The sequence below is a fragment of the Rhinoraja longicauda genome, chromosome 19 (assembly GCF_053455715.1).
Source record: "Rhinoraja longicauda isolate Sanriku21f chromosome 19, sRhiLon1.1, whole genome shotgun sequence".
NCBI lineage: Eukaryota > Metazoa > Chordata > Chondrichthyes > Rajiformes > Arhynchobatidae > Rhinoraja > Rhinoraja longicauda.
Genome location: NC_135971.1, coordinates 18,666,616 through 18,693,138, shown reverse-complemented (window position 1 = coordinate 18,693,138; position 26,523 = coordinate 18,666,616). Strand labels below are relative to the sequence as shown.

The following is a 26,523-nucleotide window of genomic DNA, read 5'->3' as shown; positions in this document are numbered from 1 at the left end:
TTTAATGTGTTTTCCTAAGCTGAGTTTGGTTTCTTCAGAAACCGTTAGCCACTCCCTCTAGAAGGCAGTTGTAGTCTTTACTGTGGCTTGCAGCTTTAGCTAAATCAACCATACTATCTCCGTATGTCTGGCATACAAGAAGAAGTGTCTCATCGGTGTTTCTTCTGTAAGCCATGCAACATATTTTTACTCACACCCGTGCAGATCCCTAGTTGACTAGAGCGGTATCCACAGGACGCCTCATCTATCCAGTCCCCTATCCTCTTAGGGCGGTATCCACGAGGTCTTATTGACGTCACACAATCTTACTGGACTATTATCCACTTACCCCACTGCGCAGCCTTCTCCACCAATCCTCCGGGTCTCCTTTTTAAAAAAGTAATTTAACGATAGGTTCTGTTGGATCGGAGAGGCCCTTGGACCGCCTGGGTGCTCCTGTGCCACCAGAGGTCCCCCGTTTTCAACAGGCTATAGTCCAAATAAAGCGGAAAACCGCCTACCTTTTTTTGTTGCGGGTGGCCACCCTTTTTCCTGTTGTCCCGTGGAGCCCCTGACGGGCTTGGAAGCGCCTTTAGCTTGTCGTCCGTTATTGAACAGGCCTCTTTCCGATCCTGTCGACTACGCCAATTTTGTCGTGGTTACCGGTGTTCAAAATGAAGCAGATGACACGGAGAATTCTTCATGAAGTTAAAAGCCTTTATTTGCAAACAACGGCTGGAACAATCAGGATGTGAACCATCTGACTGCCCACTTAGTACATCGGGCAGTCTATGTTTATAGGATTATTCCAAACCTTATCTTCTTTACATTACCTCATACCCACACTCCTTTCTTCAGTCATTCATTTCTTTGCAGTCACCCGTCTGTCCCGCCACCATTAAATCCCATTCAGTAATATATCCTTATCTCAATGCTCACATCCCTTCATACTTCGCCTCCCTTATTTCCCTGCTAGTCCATCCCTCACATCCATTCATCACCCCAAGGCCTATGTCTTTCTTTATCTGCCACCATTATCTTCTATTCTGGTTCATCCATCATTCCAACTCATATGTTTCTCCTCCTCGCTCCACCATTAATTATCCGTCTGTGCACCGCAGTTACAGACACGTGTCAAGGGTAAAGAATGTCTAGAGCGCCTTAATTAGTTACAGAGAGGCGCCTAATGCCTAAGTAGTTACAAACCTTAAACAACAATGTTTAATGTATAAAATAATATCGTAACAATGTCTAATGTATAAAATAATATCGTATTATCTCCCATACTACATTCACATCCAAGTCTTAGAAATATAACATAAACAGCAGTGAACATCTGAAATGTTCTGCCCTAGGAGGTAGTGATAGGTCAGATTATTGGAATAGGCAAAGTGAACACAGATGGATATTTGAAGGATCGACAAATTGGCAGTTATGGAGAACAGGAATTGGTGCCATCTTAGATCAGTCAGGATCACATTGAATGGTGGAGTCGGCCTGAGGAGTGGAGCCTACTCCTCCTGCTATTTTCTTGTGATCTTTAGTTTTTTTCATACCTACAGCATGATAAACCTTACACAGAGTTGAATGCGGCAAAGATTGACAATCCTTGTCCCTGCGACAATGATTTTGCTGTGCGGTGTGAGATTGGGTAGTCTAGGCCTGTGTACTCGAGCGTTTGGGTGTATTCGAGGAGATCTCGGTGAAACACAGAGTCCTTACAGGGCTCAGTGGGATGGATGCAGGGAGGATGGTTCCCCTGTCAGATGGGTTTGGAGAGCGGGCACTCTCAGAATGTGGGTCGCACCATGTAGGACAGAGATAAGGAGACATTACTGCACGCAGAGACTGAGGAACGACCCTGCACCGGTGGCTGTGGAGTCATTCAGTGCTCTTGGACCTGAGAGCCATAGTTGTACATTACAGAGGCTGGCCCTTCGGCCCATTGTGTCCATGACCATCTTTTCCCAGTTATACTAATCGATTTGCCCACATTCCATCAGCATTCTTCTGCACCTCAACTATTTAAATATCTCCTATATAGCGATTATATCTCACTCCACCACCTCCTCTGTAGCATGTTCCAGATATCACCCACTCTCAGTGTAAATCTATGTACTAAACCTCTCGTTTGTTTGTTTGTTCGTTCCTGAACTACAGACAAAAAGGTACACGATAGTGCAACAATTTTAGGCCCACCTTACTTACCGTCGTCCCTTTGGTGCGAATCGAAAGAGTTTAATTGAAATCGGTGTTATATTTTTTAAGTTATTCACATTTTAAAGTTAAAATTTATCTCCCAGGGAGTTAGGGGGGAGGGGGGGGGGGTGCTGCACCAATGCAGGAGAGGTTTGGGCCCAACTTGGTCTAGTAAAACCTAAATCTCAGATATACTTTAAAATTCCTTGCTCTCAATATAAACCTGCACTCTCGTGATTTGATATCTCTGAATGCAAATAAGGTTTAGATAATTACCCTGCATCCTGCTGTAGACTTTGACAACATTCCCCACTATCCACACTTTTTGCTTCCTCCACAAACTTACTAATCACACCTCCCACATTCACATCCAAGCCATGATCATATAACATGAACAGCAAAGGTTGCAGCACCGATCTCTGCTGAACACCACCAGTCACAGACCTCCAAGCAGAAAAATCACCTCCTTCTACCTCCAACCACCAAGCCAATTGTGGATCCATTTCACCAGCTCGCCTTGGCTCCCACCTGCCTTCGCTTTCTGGACCAGCCTTACACGCGGAACATTGTCAAGTCCCTCAGTGAAGTTCATATATTGGTTCACAATGAGATCAGTGTGTTACTTGTACACACCCATCAAATCCACCCGTGAATGCGCTCTCTTTCAACGACCCCACAACCACAAGTCTCCACCCATTCTGTCTAACACCTGATCATTCAACCTCTGCTTCCTTCCACGGTCCAAGCAACCCCTCCCTCTCTCTCATCATCCACTCAAAGAAACAGGGGCAGGTCATCTGGCCCCTCACGTCTGCCCCCACTCACTATGATCATGGCAATTCCACCCCACACCTCTACCTCCTCTTTAACAACCTCAAATTACCGCTCACCTCAATCTCCTCTTGCTCCAAACTGCCTCCATATCTGAATAACCCGCTTCATTCCTCCATCCCCACCGCAATCTCACAATCCTCCTCAATATCCACACTCGTCCTCCCCGTCCACCCTCCCCCACCTCACGAAATTCCCCTCTCCATCCCCGGATAAAAACTCCGGGAGAGATGTCTGTTGTCCACCCGATGTGGTTGTGGGTCAAACCCTGGGCAGGGTTTCAGTTGTCCGCCCGCCTGTGCCTGAGGCCGAGCGGCCTCTCCCCCGGTCCCGGGGCCGCGCTGCCCGAGTCTCCCCCCGACCCCCGGGGACTCTCTGATTCTCTGCTTCTCCCCCCAGTCTCCGTCACCCTGGATGTGGAAACAGCGGGTCCGCGGCTCGAGGTGTCTGAGGATCGGAAGAGGGTGAGACGGACCCGGACCCGGAGGAGTCTCCCTGACACCGGGAAGAGGTTTACAGTCAGTGCGTGTGTGCTGGGATCGGAGGGATTCACATCGGGGAGACATTACTGGGAGGTGGAGGTGGCGGGGAGTCGGGGCTGGAGACTGGGAGTCGCCGCAGAGTCTGTGGAGAGGAAGAGACGGGTCGCACTGACCCCGGAGACTGGAGTCTGGAGCATCAGGCGGGGGGGTCACGGGTTTGATGCATTCACCTCCCCTCCATCCCGTCTCCCCGCCCGTCCCATCCCCGGGAGGGTGGGAGTTTATCTCAGTTACGAGTCCGGGACAGTTTCATTTTACGACGCGGACACCAAGTCCCATCTCCACACCTTCACTGGGAATAAATTCACAGAGAAACTTTATCCTTTCTTCAGAACTTGGGATGGAAAGTGGCTGAGGATCTGCTCCGGTTCCGCTCCGGGTGTGTAAAAGGGTTGGGTCCCGGGACCGGCGTCAGGAGCGGGGCTCAGGGGCTGTGGGGCAGAAACCCGGTGGACAACAGGTCGGCGCTGAACGGCTCCCATTTAATCCCCAAATTCCGCGTCGTAAAACCCCAGTGAGCGCGGAAATAAAACCAGGGGGAATGTAAATGTGGGAAGAGAGAAATAAACAGCAAGTGGAATCAGAGCTGTCGATCCGTTCATTTCAACGCGTTAACTGCGTCACTTCTTGGTCCCGCCACTAGATGGCAGCAACGCCACGCGGTGCGACCACAGACCAGCTGTAACTTTGAGAATTAACTTTGACAATTGCAGAAACAGCGGGAATCTGATTTAATAAGTGACTTTTGTCACCTGTTACCACACCTGTGGCCCAAACTACATGCATGGCTTAAAATGTGGAATAAAACCATGAATTGCCCCAAATACTCAGCAGGTCAGGCAGCATCTGCAAGGTGAAACAGACTTTACATTTCAGGTCTAATACAAGTCAAGTCAAGTTTATTTGACATATACACACACACGATGTGTCGTGAAATGAAAGTGGCAATGCGTGCGGATTGTGCACAAAAAAGAATTACAGTTACAGCATATAAATAAAGTTAATAAGTTAATATAGAGAAGACAAAATTTAGTCCCTGGAGTTATAAATGTTAACAGTCCTGATGGCCTGTGGGAAGAAACTCCGTCTCATCCTCTCCGTTTTCACAGCGTGACAGCGGAGGCGTTTGCCTGACCGTAGCATCTGGAACAGTCCGTTACTGGGGTGGCAGGGGTCCCTCATGATTTTGCTTGCTCTGGATCTGCACCTCCTGATGTATAGGTCCTGCAGGGGGACGAGTGTAGTTCCCATGGTGCGTTCTGCCGAACGCACTACTCTCTGCAGGGCCATCCTGTCCTGGGCAGAGCTGTTCCCAAACCAGACTGTAATGTTGCCGGACAGGATGCTCTCTACAGCCCCAGAGTAGAAGCAATGAAGGATCCCCAGAGACACTCTGAATTTCCTCAGCTGTCTAAGGTGGTAAAGGCGCTGCTTTGCCTTACCCACCAGTGCGGCAATGTGCGTTGCCCATGTCAGATCCTCTGTGATGTGGACTCCCAAGTATTTAAAACTGCTCACCCTATCCACAGTAGACCCATTTATCTCCAGTGGCGTGTACGTCCTTGGATGTTTAGCCCTTCTAAAGTCCACAATCAGCTCCTTCGTTTTAGTGACATTCATGAGAAGGCTATTGTCCTGACACCAGAGTGCCAGATCAGCCACCTCCTCCCGGTAGGCCTTCTCATCGTTGTCGGAGATCCGGCCCACCACCACAGTGTCATCAGCAAACTTGATGATGGAGTTTGAGCTGAACCTGGCCCCACAATCATGTGTGTACAGGTAGTACAGTAGGGGGCTAAGGACGCAACCCTGGGGGGATCCTATGTTCAGAGTGAGGGAGCTAGATGTGTGTTCCCCCATCCTGACCACTTGGGGCCTCGCGGTGAGAAAGTCCAGGACCCAGGCACACAGAGGGGTGCTTAGCCCCAGTTCCAGCAGCTTCTCAGCCAGACTGTTGGGGACTATTGTGTTAAAAGCTGAACTAAAGTAAATGAACAGCATCCTCACATAGCCCCCCTGGCTGTCCAGATGAGAGAGAGCGGTGTGCAGAACCTGGGAGACCGCATCATCCGTGGACCTGTTCGGACGGTATGCGAACTGTAGTGGGTCCATGTTGCGAGGACGACGAATGGTGTTTCCATTCGGATTTTCAGGATCTGTGTTTTTTTTAAACTTTATCCAGTTGATTGGGTGATTGGAATGTGAGACTGAGCATATACTACCAACAAAAAAACAGAAAACGTCCGCATTCAGCAGCTTGGGCAGTATACTATGGGCACAGCGCTGTGGGGTTTAAATATAGCACTATGTCCACAGTGCTATGGGTCACAGACTGCTCAGGAAATTTACGTTTACCAAGGGTGACCATCCCTGTTGGGTGCTGGGGGAATGAGATGCTGACGTTCAGGTGAATTGTTAAACTCCAGTGACATCCGCTCCATTGGATGGACTTAGTTTCGTATGGTTTAGTTCATTTCAGAGGTGCAGAACGGAAACAGGCCCTTCAGCCCACCGAGTCCGTGCCGACCATCAACATTATGACCATTACCATCAACATTATCATACACAATGGGGACGTTTTAAAATTCTTAACGGAGCCAATTAACCTACCAACCTGCACGCCTTTGAAATGTGGATGGAAACCAGATCACCTGGAGGAAACCCATGCGATCACACGGAGAATGTATAAACTCTGTGCAGACGGCACCCGTAGTCAGGATTGAACCCTGACTCTGTATATCTAATGTTTAAAAGTCACTTGGACAGGAACATGGATAGGAAAGGTTTAGAGGGTTGTGGGCCAAATTTGGGGCAGGTAGGACTAGTGTAGACAGGGCATGTTGGTTGAGTTGGGCTGTTGGGCACGTTTCCACACTGTATGACTTAATTGGTGCATCAGGCTTGACTTGGTGTAATGAATATTTGAATAATTGAATAGGCAGCATCACCAGAGAACCTCAATAGGTGACATTTCTGATTGAGTCCAAAACGTCGCCTATCCATGTTCTCCAGAGATGCTGCCTGATGAGCGTTTGACTGCACTGGGCCTGTGCTCGCTGGAGTTCAGAAGAATGCGGGGGGACCTCATCAAAACATGCTAAATAATGAAAGGCTTGGATATAGTGGAGATGATGTTTGCACCAGTGGGAATATCTAGGTCTAGAAACATAGAAAATAGGTGCAGGAGTAGGCCATTCGGCCCTTCGAGCCTGCACCACCATTCAATATGATCATGGCTGATCATCCAACTCAGTATCCCTTACCTGCCTTCTCTCCATACCCCCTGATCCTTTTAGCCACAAGGGCCACATCTAACTCCCTCTTAAATATAGCCAATGAACTGGCCTCAACTACCTTCTGTGGCAGAGAATTCCACAGATTCACCACTCTCTGTGTGAAAAAAACCGTTCTCATTTCGGTCCTAAAAGACTTATCCTTATCCTTAAACTGTGACCCCTTGTTCTGGACTTCCCCAACATCGGGAACAATCTTCCTGCATCTAGCCTGTCCAACCCCTTAAGAATTTTGTAAGTTTCTATATGATCTCCCCTCAATCTTCTAAATTCCAGCGAGTACAAACCGAGTCTATCCAGTCTTTCTTCATATGAAAGTCCTGCCATCCCAGGAATCAATCTGGTGAACCTTCTCTGTACTCCCTCTATACCAAGAATGTCTTTCCTCAGATTAGGAGACCAAAACTGTACGCAATACTCCAGGTGTGGTCTCACCAATGCCCTGTACAACTGCAGCAGAACCTCCCTGCTCCTATACTCAAATCCCCTGGCTATGAATGCCAACATACCATTCACTTTCTTCACTGCCTGCAGCACCTGCATGCCTACTTTCAATGACTGGTGTACCACGACACCCAGGTCTCGTTGCATCTCCCCTTCTCCTATTCGGCCACCATTCAGATAATAGTCTGCTTTCCTGTTCTTGCCACCAAAGTGGATAACCTCACATTTATCCACATTACACTGCATCTGCCATGCCTTTGCCCACTCACCTAACCTATCCAAGTCACGTTGCAGCCTCCTAGCATCCTCCTCACAGCTAACACTGCCCCCCAGCTTCGTGTCATCCGCAAACTTGGAGATGTTGCATTCAATTCCCTCGTCCAAATCATTAATATATATTTTAAATAGCTGGGGTCCCAGCACTGAGCCTTGCGGTACCCCACTAGTCACTGCCTGCCATTCTGAAAAGGACCCGTTTATTCCTACTCTTTGCTTCCTGTCTGCCAGCCAGTTCTCTATCCACATCAATACTGAACCCACAATACCGTGTGCTTTAAGTTTGCATACTAATCTCTTATGTGGGACCTTGTCGAAAGCCTTCTGGAAGTCCAGATATAACACATCCACTGGTTCTCCCTTATCCACTCTACTAGTTACATCCTCGAAAAATTCTATAAGATTCGTCAGACATGATTTACCTTTCATAAATCCATGCTGACTTTGTCCAATGATTTCACCACTTTCCAAATGTGCTGCTATCCCATCTTTAATAACAGATTCTAGCATTTTCCCCACTACCGATGTTAGACTAACTGGTCTGTAATTCCCCGTTTTCTCTCTCCCTCCCTTTTTGAAAAGTGGGGTTACATTAGCTACCCTCCAATCCTCAGGAACTACTCCAGAATCCAAAGAGTTTTGAAAAATTATCACTAATGCATCCACTATTTCTGGGGCTACCTCCTTAAGCACTCTGGGATGCAGCCTATCTGGCCCTGGGGATTTATCGGCCTTTAATCCATTCAATTTACCTAACACCACTTCCCGACTAACCTGGATTTCACTCAGTTCCTCCATCTCATTTGACCCCCGGTCCCCTGCTATTTCCGGCAGATTATTTATGTCTTCCTTAGTGAAGACAGAACCAAAGTAGTTATTCAATTGGTCTGCCATGTCATTGCTCCCCATGATCAATTCACATGTTTCTGACTGCAAGGAACCTACATTTGTTTTAACTAATCTTTTTCTCTTAGAAGAAGATCATAGCCTCAGAATTGAAGAATGTTCTTTTAGGAAGGAGATGAGCAGGATTTTCATTTTGCCAGAGGGCAGTGAGTCTGTGGAATTCTTTGCCACAGATAGCTGTGGAGGCCATCAGTGGATGTTTTTATGGCAGAAATAGTTAGATTCTTGATTATATCGGGTATCGGAGGTTATGGGGAGAAGGCAGGAGAATGGGGTTAGGAGGGAGAGATAGATCAGCCATGATTGAATGGCGGAGTAGACAATGGGCGGAATGTTCTAATTCTGCTCCTATCACTTGTGACCCGCTGAGTTACTCCAGCACTTTGTGTCCTTTTGAACATAATATTCTCGAGTGCAGCCTCACCAGTGAGTTCGACAAAGTGAGTGCTGTGGTCTTTGCAGATGGGACACTGAAACATGTGAAGCTCCCACTGTCAGTCCAGGCGTAGGTTGGGTGACCAAGTCAAGGGCTCCCAGGAGATTTTTTAATGAATGAACACGTTTAAACACGGCTGTTTGTCTATCCCTTTTCACTGAACAGAATGATTTAGAAATAAACACAACTGTTTTGTTGAATGGCACTGTGGATAACTTCCTGGAACTTCACTTCTGCAACTTATGTTCATCCCCATGACCAAAGCTTCAAAGAGTTGCCAATCTTTGAAGCCGGGATGAGGCTGGGGGAGCGGGGCCCTTGTCACGTGCGGAGGGCGAGACAATGGGAGCGCCCTGAGTTATGTCACTCTGCTGTCACGTGCCGTGGGGAAAAGGGGTGTGGTCGGAGACTGCTGTCACGTTTGTCGGGGGCGGGTTGAATGGGATCTGGCGTCACGTGTCGGGGGCGGGATAATGGAGATCTGGTGTCACGTGTCGGGGCGGACGAATGTAGATCTGGTGTCACGTGCCGGGGGCGGGGAATGGGGTCTGGTGTCACGTGTCGGGGCGGGTGAATAGCGATCTGGTGTCACGTGGCGGGGATGGGATCTGGTGTCACGTGTCGGGGGCAGGGAATGGGGTCTGGTGTCACGTGTCAGGGCGGGTGAGTCGCGATCTTGTGTCACGTGTCGGGGGCGACGGGGCGAAATAGCGGCGCCCGCCAGTGACGTGCGGTTGGGCCGGCCGGCGCTGGAGCGGGGAGAGGGGGTGAGTAACCATGGCATCCGGAGTAGGGGGGAGCGGGAGGGCAACGGCGGGGCCCGTCTCCATGGAGACGCGGCCTGGTCCCAACCTGGAGAGGGAAGAGGGAGGAAAAAGGGGAAGGGCGGGTTATGGGGGAGGGAGGTGTTTGTGGAGGAGAAGTGACGGGGAAAATGAGGGGGGGTGAGGGGTGGGAGGGGAAGGGAAAGGGGACGGAGCGGATGGGGAAGGGAAGGGGAGGGGGGTGGCTGAGGGAAGGGAAGGGAGGAGGGAGGAGGGGAGGGAAAGGAGGGCAGGCAGAAGAGGAGAGGTTGAGGGGAGGGGGACAATGTGGGATACATTGATAAATAGACAATAGCTGCAGGAGGCCATTCGGCCCTTCGAGCCAGGACCGCCATTCAATGTGATCATGGCTGATCATCCACAATCAGTGCCCTGTTCCTGCCTTCTCCCCATACCCCCTGATTCCGCTGGACCCTAGAGCTCTATCTAACTCTCTCTTGAATATATCCGGTGAATCCACAGATTCACAACTCTCTGGGTGAAAAAGTTTTTCCTGATCTCAGTTCTAAATGGCCGACCCCTTATTCTTAAACTGTGTGTGACCCCTGGTTCTGGACTCCACCAACACCGGAAACATGTTTTCTGCATCTAGTGTGTCCAATCCCTTCATAATTTTATGTGTTTCTGTAAGATCCCCGCTCATCCTTCTAAATCCCAGTGAATACAAGCCCTGCAGCTCCATTCTTTCATCATATGACAGTCCCGCCATCTCGGGAATTAACCTCGTGAACCTGCGCTGCACTCCTTCAATAGGAAGACAACTCGTTCCATGTACCTACCACCCTTTGTGTAAAAAAAATGACCCCTCATGTTCCTGTGAAATCTTTCCCCCGTCTCACCTTAAACCTATGTCCTCTGGTTCTTGATTCCCCGACTCTGAATAAATGACGCTGTGCCTCTACCCTAGCTATTCCTCTCATGATCGTATACATCATCATAAGGTCACCCCTCATCCTCCTGCGCTCCAAGGAATAAAGTCCGAGCCTGTTCAACCTCTTCCTATTGCTCAGGCCCTCAAGTCCTGGCAACATCTTTGTGAAACTTCTCTGTAATCTTTCCAGTTTAACGACATTTATACATGAATGACACACAACATTCTACAAGAAAGAAGACTGTGCGAAAAAGCGAGACTTTTATTCTGCAAATTCTGCAGGGGCATTGTAACTGTTCGTGCCAGCCCCAAACTGTGGTCCCAAATCGCCCCTTCCAGTTTTTAATCGTGTGATTTTTCTATTAACACAAGTTTGCTAGGAATGCAACTATTACATTACAGCAGGAATGTATATTTTAAATTAGTTTATTAATATAAACTGCAGATTCTGTTTCTAATATTGCAACCATTTCAATGACAATTTTAATGTTCTTTTAAATATTTTTGTGGATTTTGTTTGAATTATTCGTTGGATGCAAAGACACAATTGGACACAATCCGAGACTGTGGAACAGCATCCCTCTCCCCATCAGAACTGCCCCCTCCATCGACTCCTTTAAGTCCAGGCTCAAAACCTATTTCTACTCCCTAGCGTTTGAGGCCCTCTGAGGGGGTGCTGTGAATTGTTTATGTATGTGCTGTTATGTTTGTGTGCCACTGTATGTTCGTTTCTTAGTACCTGAACTAATGTACAGCACTTTGGTCAACGTGGGTTGTTTTTAAATGTGCTATACAAATAAAATTGACTTGGCTTGACACAAAACAGACATCTAAAGAGGGGTCTCGACCCAAAACATCACCCATTCCTTCCATCCAGACATGCCGCCTGTCCCGCTGAGTTACTCCAGCAATTTGTGTCTATGTTTGGTTTAAACCACCATTTGCAGTTCCTTCCTACACACAAACAGACCATTCGGCCCAATCAAGCATTTCTGGTCTTCATGCTCCAGGCAAGCTTCCTCCTCAGTTTAAAACTATCGGCATTACCCCCTTTTTTGCTTTTTCCCTCGGGTGGCACAGTGGCCTAGATGGTAGAGCCGCTGCCCCACTGCGCCAGATACCAGGGTTTCCGTCCTGACCTCGGGTACTGTCCGTGTGGAGTTTGCACATTCTCTCTGTGACTGCGTGGGTTTCCTCCGGGTGCTCCGGTTTCCTCCCATATCCCAAAGACGTGTGGGTTCGTAGGATTATTGGCTTCGGTAAAAATTGTAAATTGTCCCTAGTGATTAGCCTATTGCTAGTGAACAGGGATCACTGCTTGGTGCGGACCCGGTGGGCCAAAAGGACATGTTTCTGCGCTGTATGTCCCCCCGTGGCTCGGTAGTTTTGAGTTTAGTTGATTGAGTTCAGTTAACCATATAACCATATAACAACTACAGCACGGAAACAGGCCCGTTCGGCCCTACCAGTCCACGCCGACCACTCTCCCTGACCTAGTCTCATCTACCTGCACTCAGACCATAACCCCTAATCCCCTCTTATCCATATACCTATCCAATTTACTCTTAAATAATAAAATCGAGCATGCCTCCACCACTTCCACCGGAAGCCCATTCCATACAGCCACCACCCTCTGAGTAAAGAAGTTACCCCTCATGTTACCCCTAAACTTTTGTCCCTCAATTCTGAAGCTATGTCCCCTTGTTGGAATCTTCCCCACTCTCAAAGGGAAAAGCCTACCCACGTCAACTCTGTCCGTCCCTCTCAAAAATTTAAAAACCTCTATCAAGTCCCCCCTCAACCTTCTACGCTCCAAAGAATAAAGACCCAACCTGTTCAACCTCTCTCTGTAGCTTAAGTGCTGAAACCCAGGCAACATTCTAGTAAATCTCCTCTGTACCCTCTCCATTTTGTCGACATCCTTTCTATAATTTGGCGACCAGAACTGCACACCATACTCCAGATTCGGCCTCACCAATGCCCTGTACAATTTTAACATTACATCCCAACTTCTATACTCGATGCTCTGATTTATAAAGGCAAGCATACCAAACGCCTTCTTCACCACCCTATCCACATGAGATTCCACCTTCAGGGAACAATGCACAGTTATTCCCAGATCCCTCTGTTCCACTGCATTCCTCAATTCCCTACCATTTACCCTGTACGTCCTATTTTGATTTGTCCTACCAAAATGCAGCACCTCACACTTATCAGCATTAAACTCCATCTGCCATCTTTCAGCCCATCCTTCCAAAAGGCCCAAGTCTCTCTGTAGACTTTGAAACTCTACTTCATTATTAACTACACCACCTATCTTAGTATCATCTGCATATTTACTAATCCAATTTGCCACACCATCATCCAGATCATTAATGTAAATGACAAACAACAGTGGACCCAACACAGATCCTTGGGGTACTCCACTAGACACTGGCCTCCAACCTGACATACAATTGTCAACCATTACACTCTGGTATCTCCCATTCAGCCATTGTTGAATCCATCTTGCAACCTCACTATTAATACCCAACGATTTAACCTTCTTAATCAACCTTCCATGTGGAACCTTGTCAAATGCCTTACTGAAGTCCATATAGACAACATCCACAGCCTTGCCCTTATCAATTTCCCTGGTAACCTCTTCAAAAAATTCAAGAAGATTAGTCAAACATGACCTTCCAGGCACAAATCCATGTTGACTGTTTCTAATCAGGCCTTGTTTATCCAAATAATTATATATATTGTCCCTAAGTATCTTTTCCATTAATTTTCCCACCACAGACGTCAAACTAACAGGTCAGGATGGAACCCGCTCACCCGCTCACTACCGAGGTGCAGTGAAAAGCTTTTGTTGAGTGCTAACCAGTGGATGAGAAAGTGATGTACTATAGAACTAGTGTGAACGGGTGATCGATGGTCGGTGTGGACGCGGTGGATTGAAGGGACTGTTTCCGTGCTGTATCTTTAAACTAAAATATATTCACTCTATTCTGTTCAACCTGAGGGAGTGGGTCACACATTCCCGCTGTTCTTTGGCTAAAAAACGTTCTTTGGTTTACTTTAAGAGATACAGGCCCTTTGGCCCACCCTGTCCGTGCTGACCAGCGATACCTGTACATTAGCACTATCCCACACAGGCTGGCGTGGTCTCTGATGATGCTGGCTGCCTTTCCCAGGAACAGGAGAAATCTTCCTTCGAAATCTCACCTAAAAAAGAAATCAGAGCAAATGGAGCAGCAACAAAGCAGAAGCAACAGGGCAGCGCAGTGACACAAGTAGTGCTGCTGTCTCCTAGTGAGCGGGTTCCATCCTGACCTTGGGCGCTGCCCGTGTGGTTCACGCCTTCTCCCTGTGACCGCGTCGGATTCCTTCCACGTCCACAATACACACTGGTTCTATGGTCAATCGGCGACTGCAAATTATCCCTGTGAAAGTGGGTGGTGGGCGGATGAATGGGAATTAAAGGGCACGTGAGAAGGAAAAGGCAGCAGGGAATTGTATTGGGGGAAGAGGATTGATGGGTTATAAGATTCACTCTCTGCACTCGTCCTCCCCGCCCTCTCCCTCCCCCTCCCCCCTCCCGAAACCTCACAAAATTCCCTCTCCATCCCGGATAAAGACTCCGGGAGACATGTTCTCCCCCGGTCCCGGGGCCGCGCTGCCCGAGTCTCCCCCCGACCCCCGGGGACTCTCTGATTCTCTGTTTCTTCCCCCCAGTCTCCGTCACCCTGGATGTGGAAACAGCGGGTCCGCGGCTCGAGGTGTCTGGATCGGTAGAGGGTGAGATGGACCGAGACCCGGAGGAGCCTCCCTGACACTGGGAAGAGGTTTACAGTTAGTGCGTATGTACTGGGATCGGAGGGATTCACATCGGGGAGACATTACTGGGAGGTGGAGGTGGCGGGGAGTCGGGGCTGGAGTCTGGGCGTCGCCGCAGAGTCTGTGGAAAGGAAGAGACCGGTCACACTGACCCCGGAGACTGGAGTCTGGAGTATCTAGCCGGGGCTGGGTGACAGGTTTGATGCATTCACCTCCCCTCCATCCCGTCTCCCCACCCGTCCCATCCCCGGGAGGGTGGGAGTTTATCTCAGTTACGAGTCCGGGACAGTTTCATTTTACGACGCGGACACCAAGTCCCAAATCCACACCTTCACTGGGAATAAATTCACGGGGAAACTTTATCCTTTCTTCGAGACTTATTGGGATGAAAACAACTGGCTGAGAATCTGCTCCGGTTCCGCTCCGGGTGCGTAAAAGGGTCGGGTCCCGGGACCGGCGTCAGGAGCGGGGCTCAGGGGCTGTGGGGCCGAAACCCGGTGGACAACAGGTCGGCGCTGAACGGCTCCCATTTAATCCCCAAATTCCTCGTTGTAAAACCCCAGTGAGCGCGGAAATAAAACCAGGGGGAATGTAAATGTGGGAAGAGAGAAATATACAGCAAGTGGAATCAGAGCTGTCGATCCGTTCATTTCAACGCGTTAACTGCGTTCGTCAACGGAACAGAAATACTTTTTTTGTAATTCTGTGTCTTGTTGCTTTTATTTTTGTATGGCTTTATGGTCATTCGCATATCACTGTACCTTAATTGGTACACGTGACAAAAAATACATTTGAAACCTATATCTCTAAAACTTACTGAAGCTAAGTAAGTTGGAGAATTTAATGCTTTTAAACCAGCCCTTGTTCACACCTTATCTTTTTTTTCTGATTATCGTGTAATGAGGAAATGTGGTGCCGTCTGCCCGCCTGATTCTCTCCTCACTTACACCTCAATCATCCCCTCTAACATCTTCAGACTTTAAACTCAAAGCTTGTCAACGACTGATTGCTGAAGATAGACACAAAAGGCTGGAGTAACTCAGCGGGACAGGCAGCATCTCTGGAGAGAAGGAATGGGTGACGTTTCGGGTCGAGACCCTTCTTCAGACTCAATCTTCGGGTTAAACCAGCATCTGCAGTTCCTTCCTACACATAGCGACTGATTACTGTTCACTTCAGCTTTGATGGCAACCGGTATTATGGAAGCAAGACCCCATGGCGCTGATGGCGGCGGCAACCCGAGACCCGCTGTTGCCGCGGCTCATCATCCCCCTCCTCCACCCTCTCCCCCTCATCCCCCTCCCTCTCCGCCGGGCCTGCAGCGGCGGCCCCGACCCCGACCCGCCCGGCAGCGGCTCCACAAGGAGCGGCGGTGGCTGCGGAGAGAGGAGGCCATGGAGGCCCGGAGTGGAGGAGGAGAGAAAATGGAGGGGTGAGGGAGAGGAGGAGAGAGAAATGGAGGGGTGAGCGAGAAGAGGAGAGGGAAATGGAGGGTTGAGGGAGAGGAGGAGAGGGAAATGGAGGAGCGCAAAATGGAAGGGTGAGGAGGTGAAGAAGAGGAATCGAGGGGGAGGAGCGGAAGGAGAGGGATGAGGGAGAGGTGGAGAGGAAGAGGGGTGAGGAGGAGGAGAGGTGAAGGAGAGGAAGAGGAAGAGGAGGGGTATGGAGTAGAGTTAGAGGAGAGGAAGACGGGGGGTTGTGAGGAGGAGCTGCAGGGAGAGGGAGAGGATGAGAGGGAGTGGTGGAGAGGGAGAGGAGGAGGGGTGAAGGAGAGGAAGAGGAGGGTTGAGGAGGAGCAAAAGGGGGAGGGGTGATATTCACTGCCCTCTGAGAGATGCAACTTCTACACACCACATGGGAGGCCGCTCTGGAAGGTTGGATCTCATGGAATCCGGGGTGAACTAGCCGATGGAACACAACATTACCTGAAGGTCACAGACAGAGGATGTTGGTAGAGGGTTGTTTTTCAGACTGGAGACAGAGTCCACTGTTATTCCTTATTTAGATAAACGATTGGGTGTGTATGTAGGGAGTCAGTTTGCAGATGAAACTAAAATTGGTAACATTGTGGAGAGTGAAGAAGGTCTCCACTCTGAGAGTCTTTACTGAGAGTAAATGGGATCCCTGTGAACTGGGCCAATGGGCTCAGGAACGGCAGGTGGGATTTATTCATGTGAAGGTGAGCCGATGCACTTTGCTGAGACAAACCAGGGCACAGTAAACGGGGAGCTATATAGAACGGAGAGATGTCGGGGTGCAGGTACACAGTGCCATGGAAGATGCAACGGTGACAGGCAGGGAGGTGAAGAATATGTTTGTTGCTCATTCTTTCAAAAGTCAGGATATTAAAGACAGCGTTTGACACATTGAGGTTGTTGGCAAACTGGAGAGGATGCAAGAAGATTTACGAGGATTCTATCGGGTCTGGAAGGTTTTGTTTATCAGAAGAATTTGCGCAGGTGGGGACATTTGACGTGCTGTGGAGCTGCAGGTAGAACCTTTGCCTCACAGGGCCAGAGACCAGAGTTCAAACCTGACTTCTGTTGCAGTCTGTTCGGAGTTTGCACGTTTTCCCTGTGACCACGTGGGTTTCCTGCAGGTGCTGCGGGTTTCTCCCATCTCCAAAAGACATGCGGGTACGGGCTCCTCCTCCACACCCTGCACTTCCTCGCCCTGGTCCACCGTCCGGACACTAAGTGGCGGTCGGTGTTGCCCCGCGGTGGGGGTCCCTCTACGCAGGAATTCTGCCCCTCTCCATCGGGGACCTGGGGTGGAAGGTATTGCACCGAGGAGTCCCCTGCAACCTGTTCCTCGCGCGGTTCACAGACTCGCCGGCCGCCTGCCACTTTTGCGGGTTGGAAGAGTCTGTGTACCACGTGTACATGCAGTGTGTGAGGTTGCAGCCCCTGTTCCAATATCTAAAGGGGCTGCTCCTTGCTTTTTGGCTGCATTTTTCACCCACCATCCTCATCTTTGGACACCCTGTGCGTAGGGGAGAGGGTAGGGCCGAAGATGTCCTTGTTGGGTTGCTCCTGGGCCAGGCCAAGCTGGCCATCCGCGACTCACGGCGCCAGGCGGAAGAGGGCTCTGCCCGAGCCATCTGCCTGCCCCTTTTCCGGGGTTACGTCCGTGCCAGGGTGGTGTTGGAGAGGGACTACGCGCTGTCCACGGGCACCCTGGAGGATTTCCGGGACCGCTGGGCACCGCGGGGGATTGGATGTATCCTGGATGGGGATTGTAATATAATAGTATAATAGTTTCAATAGGTATATTTGTTTGTATAATATTCTGGTGGTGGGTTCTGTTTTGGTTTTATTGTATTGTATATATTATTTTAATATTTGAATAAATATTTTTGATTTAAAAATTTGTTTTAAAAGACATGCGGGTGTGTTGGTTAATTGGACTCGGTAAATTGCCCTCAGTGTGCAGGGGGTGTTGCAACATTTAGCACAGTGGCATCTGCTTATAATGTGCATTGGAACAGTGGGCGGTGCACAGATTGAACCACGACAAGACTATTGCATTGTTCTTCCTGTACTCTGTGCCAAATCATGCCGTGGAACTTGTGGAGGTGTTTATTGCCGCGGCTCCTCATCCCCCTCCTCCGCCGGGCCTATAGCGGCGGCCCCGACCCCGACCGTCAGCGGCTCCACAAGGAGCGGCGGCGGCAGCGAAGAGAGGCGGCCTTGGAGGCCCGGAGTGGAGGAGGAGAGAGAAATGGAGGGGTGAGAGGAGGAGAGGGAGTGGTGGAGAGAAAAATGGAGGGGTAAGGAGGAGAGGAAGAGGAGGAGGCGAGGGAGAGGAGGGGTAAGGGGAAGGGGAGGGATGAGGGAGAGGTGGAGAGGGGGAGGAGGAGAGGCGAAAGAGGAGGGCGAGGAGGAGGTGCAGGGAGAGGGAGTGGAGGGAGAGGATGAGGGTGAAGGAGGGGAAGAGGAGGGTGAGGGGGAGGAGGAGCAAGAGGAGGAGGGGTGATTCGGAGGTATCCTCTTTCTTCAGGAAACGGGGCTTCAACTCCACTCCACGTTGTTGTCCAGCCTCACTCACCCCCTCTGGCAGTTTGTTCCAGACACCCACGACCTTCTGTGTGAAAATGTTGTTCCTCAGGTTCCGATTAAATCTTGCACCTCTCACCACAAACCTGTGTCCTCTAGTTCTCGATTCCAATGCTCCGGGTAACAGACTGTGCATTCACCCTGTCTATTCACCTCTTGATCTTATGCACTTCAGCCTCCTGCGCTCCAATTAATAAATCCTTCCCTGCCCAACCTCTCCCTTTCGCTCTGACCCTCAGATCCTGGCACCATCTTCGTGAATCCACTCTGCAGTCGTTTCCAGCATTTTATCCTGCCTTACACTGTCCCAAGCGCTACTCTCCGCTTCCTTCTATATTCAGGACAGTTTAATGTGTAACTGACCCCTCCCTGTGGTAGAGAGCGGGGGAACCCTCCATAGTTTCCGCGGGTGGATTTGTCTCCTTCCTTTAAAATGGTCGTAACGATGGTGACCCTCGGGTGCTCTGGCCGGCGCTCCTCTTCCCAGAGGAAGGCAGACATTGATGGTGAAACTCACCAGCGCCTTCAGTGCACCTGCACGACCTTTGGCCGTCTGAGGAGAAGACTGTTTGAAGATCAGGACACAATTCGCAAGTCCTCAATCATTTTGTCACAGACCTTCTGTCTTTTCATCTCTGACCTTTGTCCAACCGTCTGACAATCAACTCCCTCTCCCCCCTCAACTGTGTCAACCTATTGCCAGCCAGGCTTTATCCTGCCCCCTTCCTCCCTTCGTTATTCCATCTCCCACCCCCTACAATCAGTCTGAAGAAGGGTCCTGACCCGAAACATCAGCTGTCCATGTTCTCCAGATGTGCTGCTTGACCCACAGACTTACTCCAGTACTTTGTACTTTTTTTTGGTAAACCTGCATCTGCAGTTCCTTGTTTCTGCATCTTCACGTTGAACATTTGCGTCAGATTTACATTCATTCCTCTAGACGGCGGCGTGCGCAGTGGACATGCGTTTTGAACCAGGAAATGGCAGAGTTAAAAAATGGCTTCGAAAGAACAGGTCGAGAGTTTAACCGAGGAGGTAGTTTGTCCCATCTGCCTGGATTTCTTCACCGATCCGGTGTCACTGGAGTGTGGGCACAACTTCTGCTGCTCCTGTATCACACAGAGTTGGGACAGGGAGGGGAGAAACTGCTGCCCGGAATGTAGAGAGGAGTTTACAGACCGCAGCCTCAGGGTGAGTCGGGCCTTGGCGAGACTGGCTGAGAAAGCTCGAACACTGAGCCTGAATCGGACAGAGAAGGAAAGTAAACTTCACTGCGAGGAACATCAGGAAGAACTGAAGCTGTTTTGTGAAACTGACAAGAAGCTGATCTGTGTGGTTTGTGCAGTTGGGCGGGAACACAAGTCTCACAGCTTCATGCCGGTTAAAGAAGCTGTTGAAAACTACAAGGTAAAAGCAAACCGATTTTGATCGCATCATTGTTTAATTCTGTTTTTATTGTCTAACACTTTTATTCTCCGATTTTCAAACACAATCGCAGGGTCAGGTTAAAGCTTCCATCCAGTCTCTCACAAAAGATAAATCAGGGATCCAGCAAATGGAGCAGCAACAGAAAGAGAAGATTTCTGGAGTTCTGGTAATGCTTTTAAGTTTCGATTTCCTGATCTTGTGCAGGTTTGATCCCTGTGACGCGTGTAATAACAGGGCAGCGCAGTGACACAAGTAGTGCTGCTGTCTCCCTGTTCTGGTGACCGCGTTCGATCCTGACCTCGGGTGCTGCATAGAAAATAGGTGCAGGAGTAGGCCATTCGGCCCTTCGAGCCAGCACCGTCATTCAATATGATCATGGCCTACCCTTTATTCTTAAACTATAACCCCTGTTTCTGGACTCCCCCAACATCGGGAACATTTTTCCTGCATCTAGCCTCTCCAATCCCTAAAGAATTTTACATGTTTCTATAAGATCCTATCTCATCTTTCTAAATTCCAGTGAATACGAGCCCAGTCGACCCATTCAGAATCAGTCTGAAGAGGGTCTCGACCCAAAACGTCACCCATTCCCTCTCTCCTAGATGCTGCCTGACCTGCTGAGTTACTCCAGCATTTGTGATACATTCTTTCATCATATGTCAGTCCTGCCATCCCGGTAATTAACCTGATGAACCTACACTGCACTCCCACAATAGCAAGAATGTCCTTCCTTAAATTAGGAGATTAAAACAGCACACAATTTTCCAGGTGTGGTCTCAACAGGACCCTGCACAACTGCAGTAGGACCTCCTTGCTCCTAAACTCCAATCCTTTCACAATGAAGGCCAACATGCCATTAGTTTTCTTCACTGCCTGCTGTACGTGCATGCTTACTTTCATTGACTGGTGTACAAGGACACCCAGGTCTCATTGCACCTCCACTTTTCCTAATCTGACACCATTCAGATAATAATCTGCCTTCTTGTTCTTGCCACCAAAGTGGATAACGTCACATTTATTCATATTTTACTGCATCTGCCATGCATCTGCCCACTCACCCAACCTGTCCAACTCACCCTGCAGCCTCACAGCATCCTCCTCGCAGCTCACACTGCCGCCCAGCTTTGTGGCATCCGCAAACTTGGAGATGTTACATTTAATTCCCTCGTCTAAATCGTTAATATATATTGTAAATAACTGCGGTCCCAGCAATGAGCCTTGCGGCACCCCACTAGGGGGTGGTGGACGGATAAATGGGAATTAATGGGCACTTGAAAAGGAATAGGCAGCTGGGAATTGCATTAGGGGTAGAGGATTGATGGGTTATCAGATTACCCTCACAACACTTCAGAAGCATTTAGACAAACTATTGAATTGCCAAAGCAAATAAAAAATGCACAGGACAAATGTCACCGTCAACCTCTGAGGGAAACACAATCAGTGACATCACATATTGATCTTCACCTTTCATTTGACAGGAACAGTCACACAACCTTCAGTCCAAGATCGCATCCCAGTTTGCTGAACTGCACCAGATTCTCACTGAGAAAGAGCAGCGCGTACAGGCAGATATCCGGGAGGAAGAGAAGAGGATTCTGAATAGAATGAAGAAAAATCTTGGAGAGATCGAAGAGAATTTAAAATCTATTCAGGAGGAACTCTCTAAGTTGCAGCAGCAGATGGATCAAAAGGACAGTGTGGTGTTTCTGAAGGTGAGGGGTTACACCACAATCTTGCGAAGTGAAAGTGCAGTCACAAAATGGAGGGGGATATTTCAGAAATACATGCTGCATTTACCAGTAATTCAGAACTGGGTAAATGTTTCATCTGTTCCAGCTGTTGTTCCCAAACTAATTGGCCTCCCGCATAATCTATGGGATCTCAGGACTGCCTGGCCTGAATGTAGAGAGGTGTTTGTATTCTGTGGAGATGAGAACTACGACGGGTGATCCTATATCTGATCCCAAGGGCCACGAATGGACAGAGGACAGTAAATCTCTGGGATTCTCCAACCAAGAGACTCTGAGAGGTTTAACCTGTTAGACGTATTTATACCAGAGGAAGATACATTTTTGAAAATTCGGGGAACTGAAATCAAAGGGAATGGGACAAGGCGGAGGAGTTCGTTCCTGGGCTAGATCAGCCATGACCACATTGTGGGGATTAACATTGAAATCTAGAATGTGGCGCACACAGCAGATTGAACATCTATATCCGGTTCCCATCAGCAGTGGGCGGTCACCTTGGGGGAATTTGCTCTGTTTGTTTTACCCACCTTTGTTCACCACAGAATGACATCCCGTTCTACATAATAGACAGGCCATTCGGCACATCCTATCCAGTCAGGATTTCTGCTCCACTCAACATCCCTCCCATCTACTCACCACACCCGGTAACAATACCCTGAATTCCAGGAGCGCTCGCGTGTTTATCCCGCTTGCCCTTAAATGTATCTCTGCTGTTGTCGTCATTCCCTCCAATGCTAGTGAGGTCCATGTTCTCATGACTGCATTCCTTTCGGTATTTGTTGATGACCACGTTACATTTCAGCTTTGATTTTTGCTCTCCCATCGATTAGAGATATAATTTCATCCTCACCCATTTAAATCCACCGATAAATTAAATCCTATCTCATCATTCCTGACATTTTCTCCAGATAAAATCCCACGACCTGCCCAGTCTTTGCATTGAGCTCCATCCTCTCAGATATGGCGTCATTCTCATGAACATTCCTTGTGCTTTTCCCCATCGTTCTATGTCTCGACGGTAATGTCCACTTTCTATCTGCATGGCAGCGGAGATAAGAGTTGGGAAATGGGAATTATCAGAGGGTTGTAGAAATGTGGAGAATTTCCCGCTGTCGGGATGAGGACGATCCATCTCAGTCAATTGAGATTTGTGTTTTATTTCTTTCAGGAGGAAGCTGGTCGCAAGCGAAGGTAGGACATGCTCTTGACGGAAACATTGTAAGTTTTCGTGGAACAGTTCAAAACATTTCTAATGCTCAGTTGATAACCGGCTGTTAAATATTCACAGGGTTCGTGATGAAGCCAAACCACTGTCGGTGATAGAGGAGGCCTTGCCGATTGAAAAGTTTCATTGCCCTGTTTCATTCAACACAACATTTAAAGAAACATCTGATGACTTCAAGCAAGGTAAAGCTTATACCTTTTCCATTGTTCTTGCTTCTGACATCTTGAAGTAAGATGTGTACGAAAGAACTGCAGTTGCAGGTTTAAATCGAAAGTAGACACAAAATGCTGGAGTGACACAGCGGGACAGGCAGCATCTCAGTCGAGAAGGAATGGGTGATGTTTCGGGTCTGGACCCTTCTTCAGTCTGAAGAAGGGTCTCGACCCGAATCGTCACCCATTCCTTCTCTCCAGAGCTGCTCCCTGTCCCGCTGAGTTACTCCAGCATTTTGTGTCTACCTTTGATTGGTCTATCTTTAAGTTATACAAAGATGCAAAGATTAATGTTATTTTGAACTGAAGGGAAATTGAAGATTTGATCTCCCACCAAGCTCATCTGTTGGGAAGCATCACAGAGTCAGAGAGCTTTGTAGCACAGCAACAGGCCCTTTGACTGGACTCGACCATGCCAACCAAGTTGCCCAACCAAGCTAGCCCCACTTGCCTGAGTCTGGCTCATATCCTTCCAAGTCTTTCCTATCCACGTATCTACCCAATTCTCTGAAAACTGTTGTAATTGTATCTGCCTCAACCACTTCCTCTGTCAGATCGTTCCACATCTACACTACCCACTGACAGAAAAACCTGCTCCTCGGGTCCTTTTTATTGTTACCAATCTCACCTTAAACTGATGCACTCGAGGTTTAGACTCTCCGACCTTGGGTAAAGTATTGTGGCTAATCACCTTAACTGTGCATCTTATACACATCGATAATGTTCCTCTGACAGGCTCCCAAGAAAAAATGTCCCAGTCTGAATAGTCTCTTTCAGGAATGAGTAGATTAACCTATGATGAGCGTTTGTCGGCATTGGGCCTGTACTCGCTGTTGCTCAGAGGAATGAGGGGGGATCTCATTGAAAAATACAGAATAGTGAAAGGTTTGGATAGAATGGACGTGGAGAGGATGTTTCCATTAGTGAGTGAGTCTAGGACTAGATATTTATTTACAAAAATGCTGGAGTAACTCAGCAGGTCAGGCAGCATCTCAGGAGAGAAGGAAAGGGTGACGTTTCGGGTAGGACAAAGGAAGGATGTAGGTGGAGACAGGAAGACAGAGGGAGAACTGGGAAGGGGGAGGGGAAGAGAGGGACAGAGGAACTATCTGAAGACAATAGACAATAGGTGCAGGAGGAGGCCATTCGGCCCTTTGAGCCAGCACCGCCATTCAATGTGATCATGGCTGATCATTCTCAATCAGTACCCCGTTCCTGCCTTCTCCCCATACCCCCTGACTCCGCTATCCTTAAGAGCTCTATCCAGCTCTCTCTTGAATGCATTCAGAGAATTGGCCTCCACTGCCTTCTGAGGCAGAGAATTCCACAGATTCACAACTCTCTGACTGAAAAAGTTTTTCCTCACCTCAGTTCTAAATGGCTTATTCTTAAACTGTGTTCTGGACTCCCCCAACATTGGGAACATGTTTCCTGCCTCTAACGTGTCCAACCCCTTAATAATCTTATACGTTTCGATAATATCTCCTCATCCTTCTAAATTCCAGTGTATACAAGCCTAGTCGCTCCAGTCTTTCAACATATGAAAGTCCCGCCATTCCAGGAATTAACCTAGTAAACGTACGCTGCACGCCCTCAATAGCAAGAATATCCTTCCTCAAATTTGGAGACCAAAGCTGCACACAGTATTCCAGGTGCGGTCTCACTGGGGCCCTGTACAACTGCAGAAGGACCTCTTTGCTCCTATACTCAACTCCTCTTCTTATGAAGGCCAACATTCCATTGACTTTCTTCACTGCCTGCTGTACCTGCATGCTTCCTTTCAGTGACTGATGCACTAGGACACCCAGATCTCGTTGTACGTCCCCTGTTCCTAACTTGACACCATTCAGATAATACTCTGCCTTCCTATTCTTACAACCAAAGTGGATAACCTCACACTTATCCACATTAAACTGCATCTGCCATGCATCCGCCCACTCACACAACCTGTCCGTCACCCTGCAACCTCATAGCATCTTCCTCACAGTTCACACTACCACCCAGCTTTGTATCATCTGCAAATTTGCTAATGGTACTTTTAATCTCTTCATCCAAGTCATTAATTTATATTGTAAATGGCTGCGGTCCCAGCACCGAGCCTTGCGGTACTCCACTAGTTACTGCCTGCCATTCTGAAAGGGACGCATTTATCCCCACTCTTTGCTTTCTGTCTGTCAACCAATTTTCTATCCATGTCAGTACCCTACCTCCAATATCATGTGCTCTAATTTTGTCCACTAATCTCCTAACTGGAACCTTGTCAAAGGCTTTCTGAAAGTCAAGGTACACCACATCCACCGGCTCTCCCCTGTCAATTTTCCTGGTTACATCCTCAAAGAATTCCAGAAGATTAGTCAAGCATGATTTCCCCTTTGTAAATCCATGCTGACTCGGAACAATCCTGTTACTACTATCCAAATGCTCCGCAATTTCGTCTTTTATAATTGGCTCCAGCATCTTCCCCACCACTGATGTAAGACTAACTGGTCTATAATTTCCCGTTTTCTCTCTCCCTCCTTTCTTAAAAAGTGGGACAACATTAGCTACCCTCTAATCCACAGGAACTGATCCTGAATCTATAGAACATTGGAAAATGACCACCAATGCGTCCACAATTTCTAGCGCCACCTCCTTAAGTACTCTGGGATGCAGACCATCAGGCCCTGGGGATTTATCAGCCTTCAGTCCCATCAGTCTACCCAACACCATTTCCTGCCCAATGTGGATTTCCTTCAGTTCCTCCGTAACCCGAGGACAGACATGTCCAAAGTCCGGCCCGGGGGCCAATCGCGGCCCGAGGTCAGATTTTATACGGCCCGCAGCTTCCTTCTTAAAAATGATTATTTATGGCCCGCCAGCACTGTCTAACAGAATGAAGGTAGGGGGAGGGGGAGAGGAGAGGGCGACTACACTTCCCGGCGGTCAGCGCTGCCCGACTCCCCCCCCCCACCCCCGAGCGGGAGAGGCGACGGCGACTACACTTCCCGGCGGCGGGGTTGAGGGCGTGCGGGGGGACGGGAGAGCAGCAGCTGAGCTCTCCTCACCCCGCACGCTCATTGGCAGGCGCTCCCGTCAGTCGGGCGAGTGCCGCATCCTCCCCCCCAGCGGGAGAGGCGACGGCGACTACACCTTCCCGGGGAGCGTATTAGTTAAAGGTCCGGGGGGGGGGGGAGCGTATTAGTTAAAGGTCCGGGGGGGGGGGGGGGGGAGCGTATTATTTAAAGGTCCGGGGGGGGGGGGAGCGTATTAGTTAAAGGTCCGGGGGGGGGGGGGGGGAGCGCATTAGATAAAGGTCCGGGGGGGGGGGGAGCGCATTAGTTAAAGGTCCGGGGGGGGGGGAGCGTATTAGTTAAAGGTCCGGGGGGGGGGGGCGCATTAGTTAAAGGTCCGGGGGGGGGGCGTATTAGTTAAAAGTTCGGGGGGGAGCGCATT

At 49.0% G+C, this 26,523-nt stretch overlaps 2 protein-coding genes across 2 annotated transcripts in view; both read left to right on the top strand.

Moving 5' to 3' along the window:
• LOC144603169 (zinc-binding protein A33-like) overlaps positions 1–4,083 on the top strand; it is a 30,619-nt gene extending 26,536 nt beyond the window's left edge. The window contains exon 8 of the mRNA XM_078416336.1: positions 3,409–4,083. Coding sequence (XP_078272462.1) covers positions 3,409–3,938 — 530 coding nt within the window. The 3' untranslated portion in view covers positions 3,939–4,083. The remainder of the gene's footprint in view (positions 1–3,408) is intronic.
• Positions 4,084–9,590: 5,507 nt separating this feature from the next.
• Positions 9,591–26,523, top strand: part of LOC144603166 (zinc-binding protein A33-like) — a 57,066-nt gene continuing 40,133 nt past the window's right edge. The window contains exons 1-3 of the mRNA XM_078416334.1: positions 9,591–9,673; positions 14,322–14,620; positions 19,419–19,885. Of these exons, the coding sequence (XP_078272460.1) occupies positions 19,475–19,885 (411 nt within the window). The 5' untranslated portion in view covers positions 9,591–9,673; positions 14,322–14,620; positions 19,419–19,474. The remainder of the gene's footprint in view (positions 9,674–14,321; positions 14,621–19,418; positions 19,886–26,523) is intronic.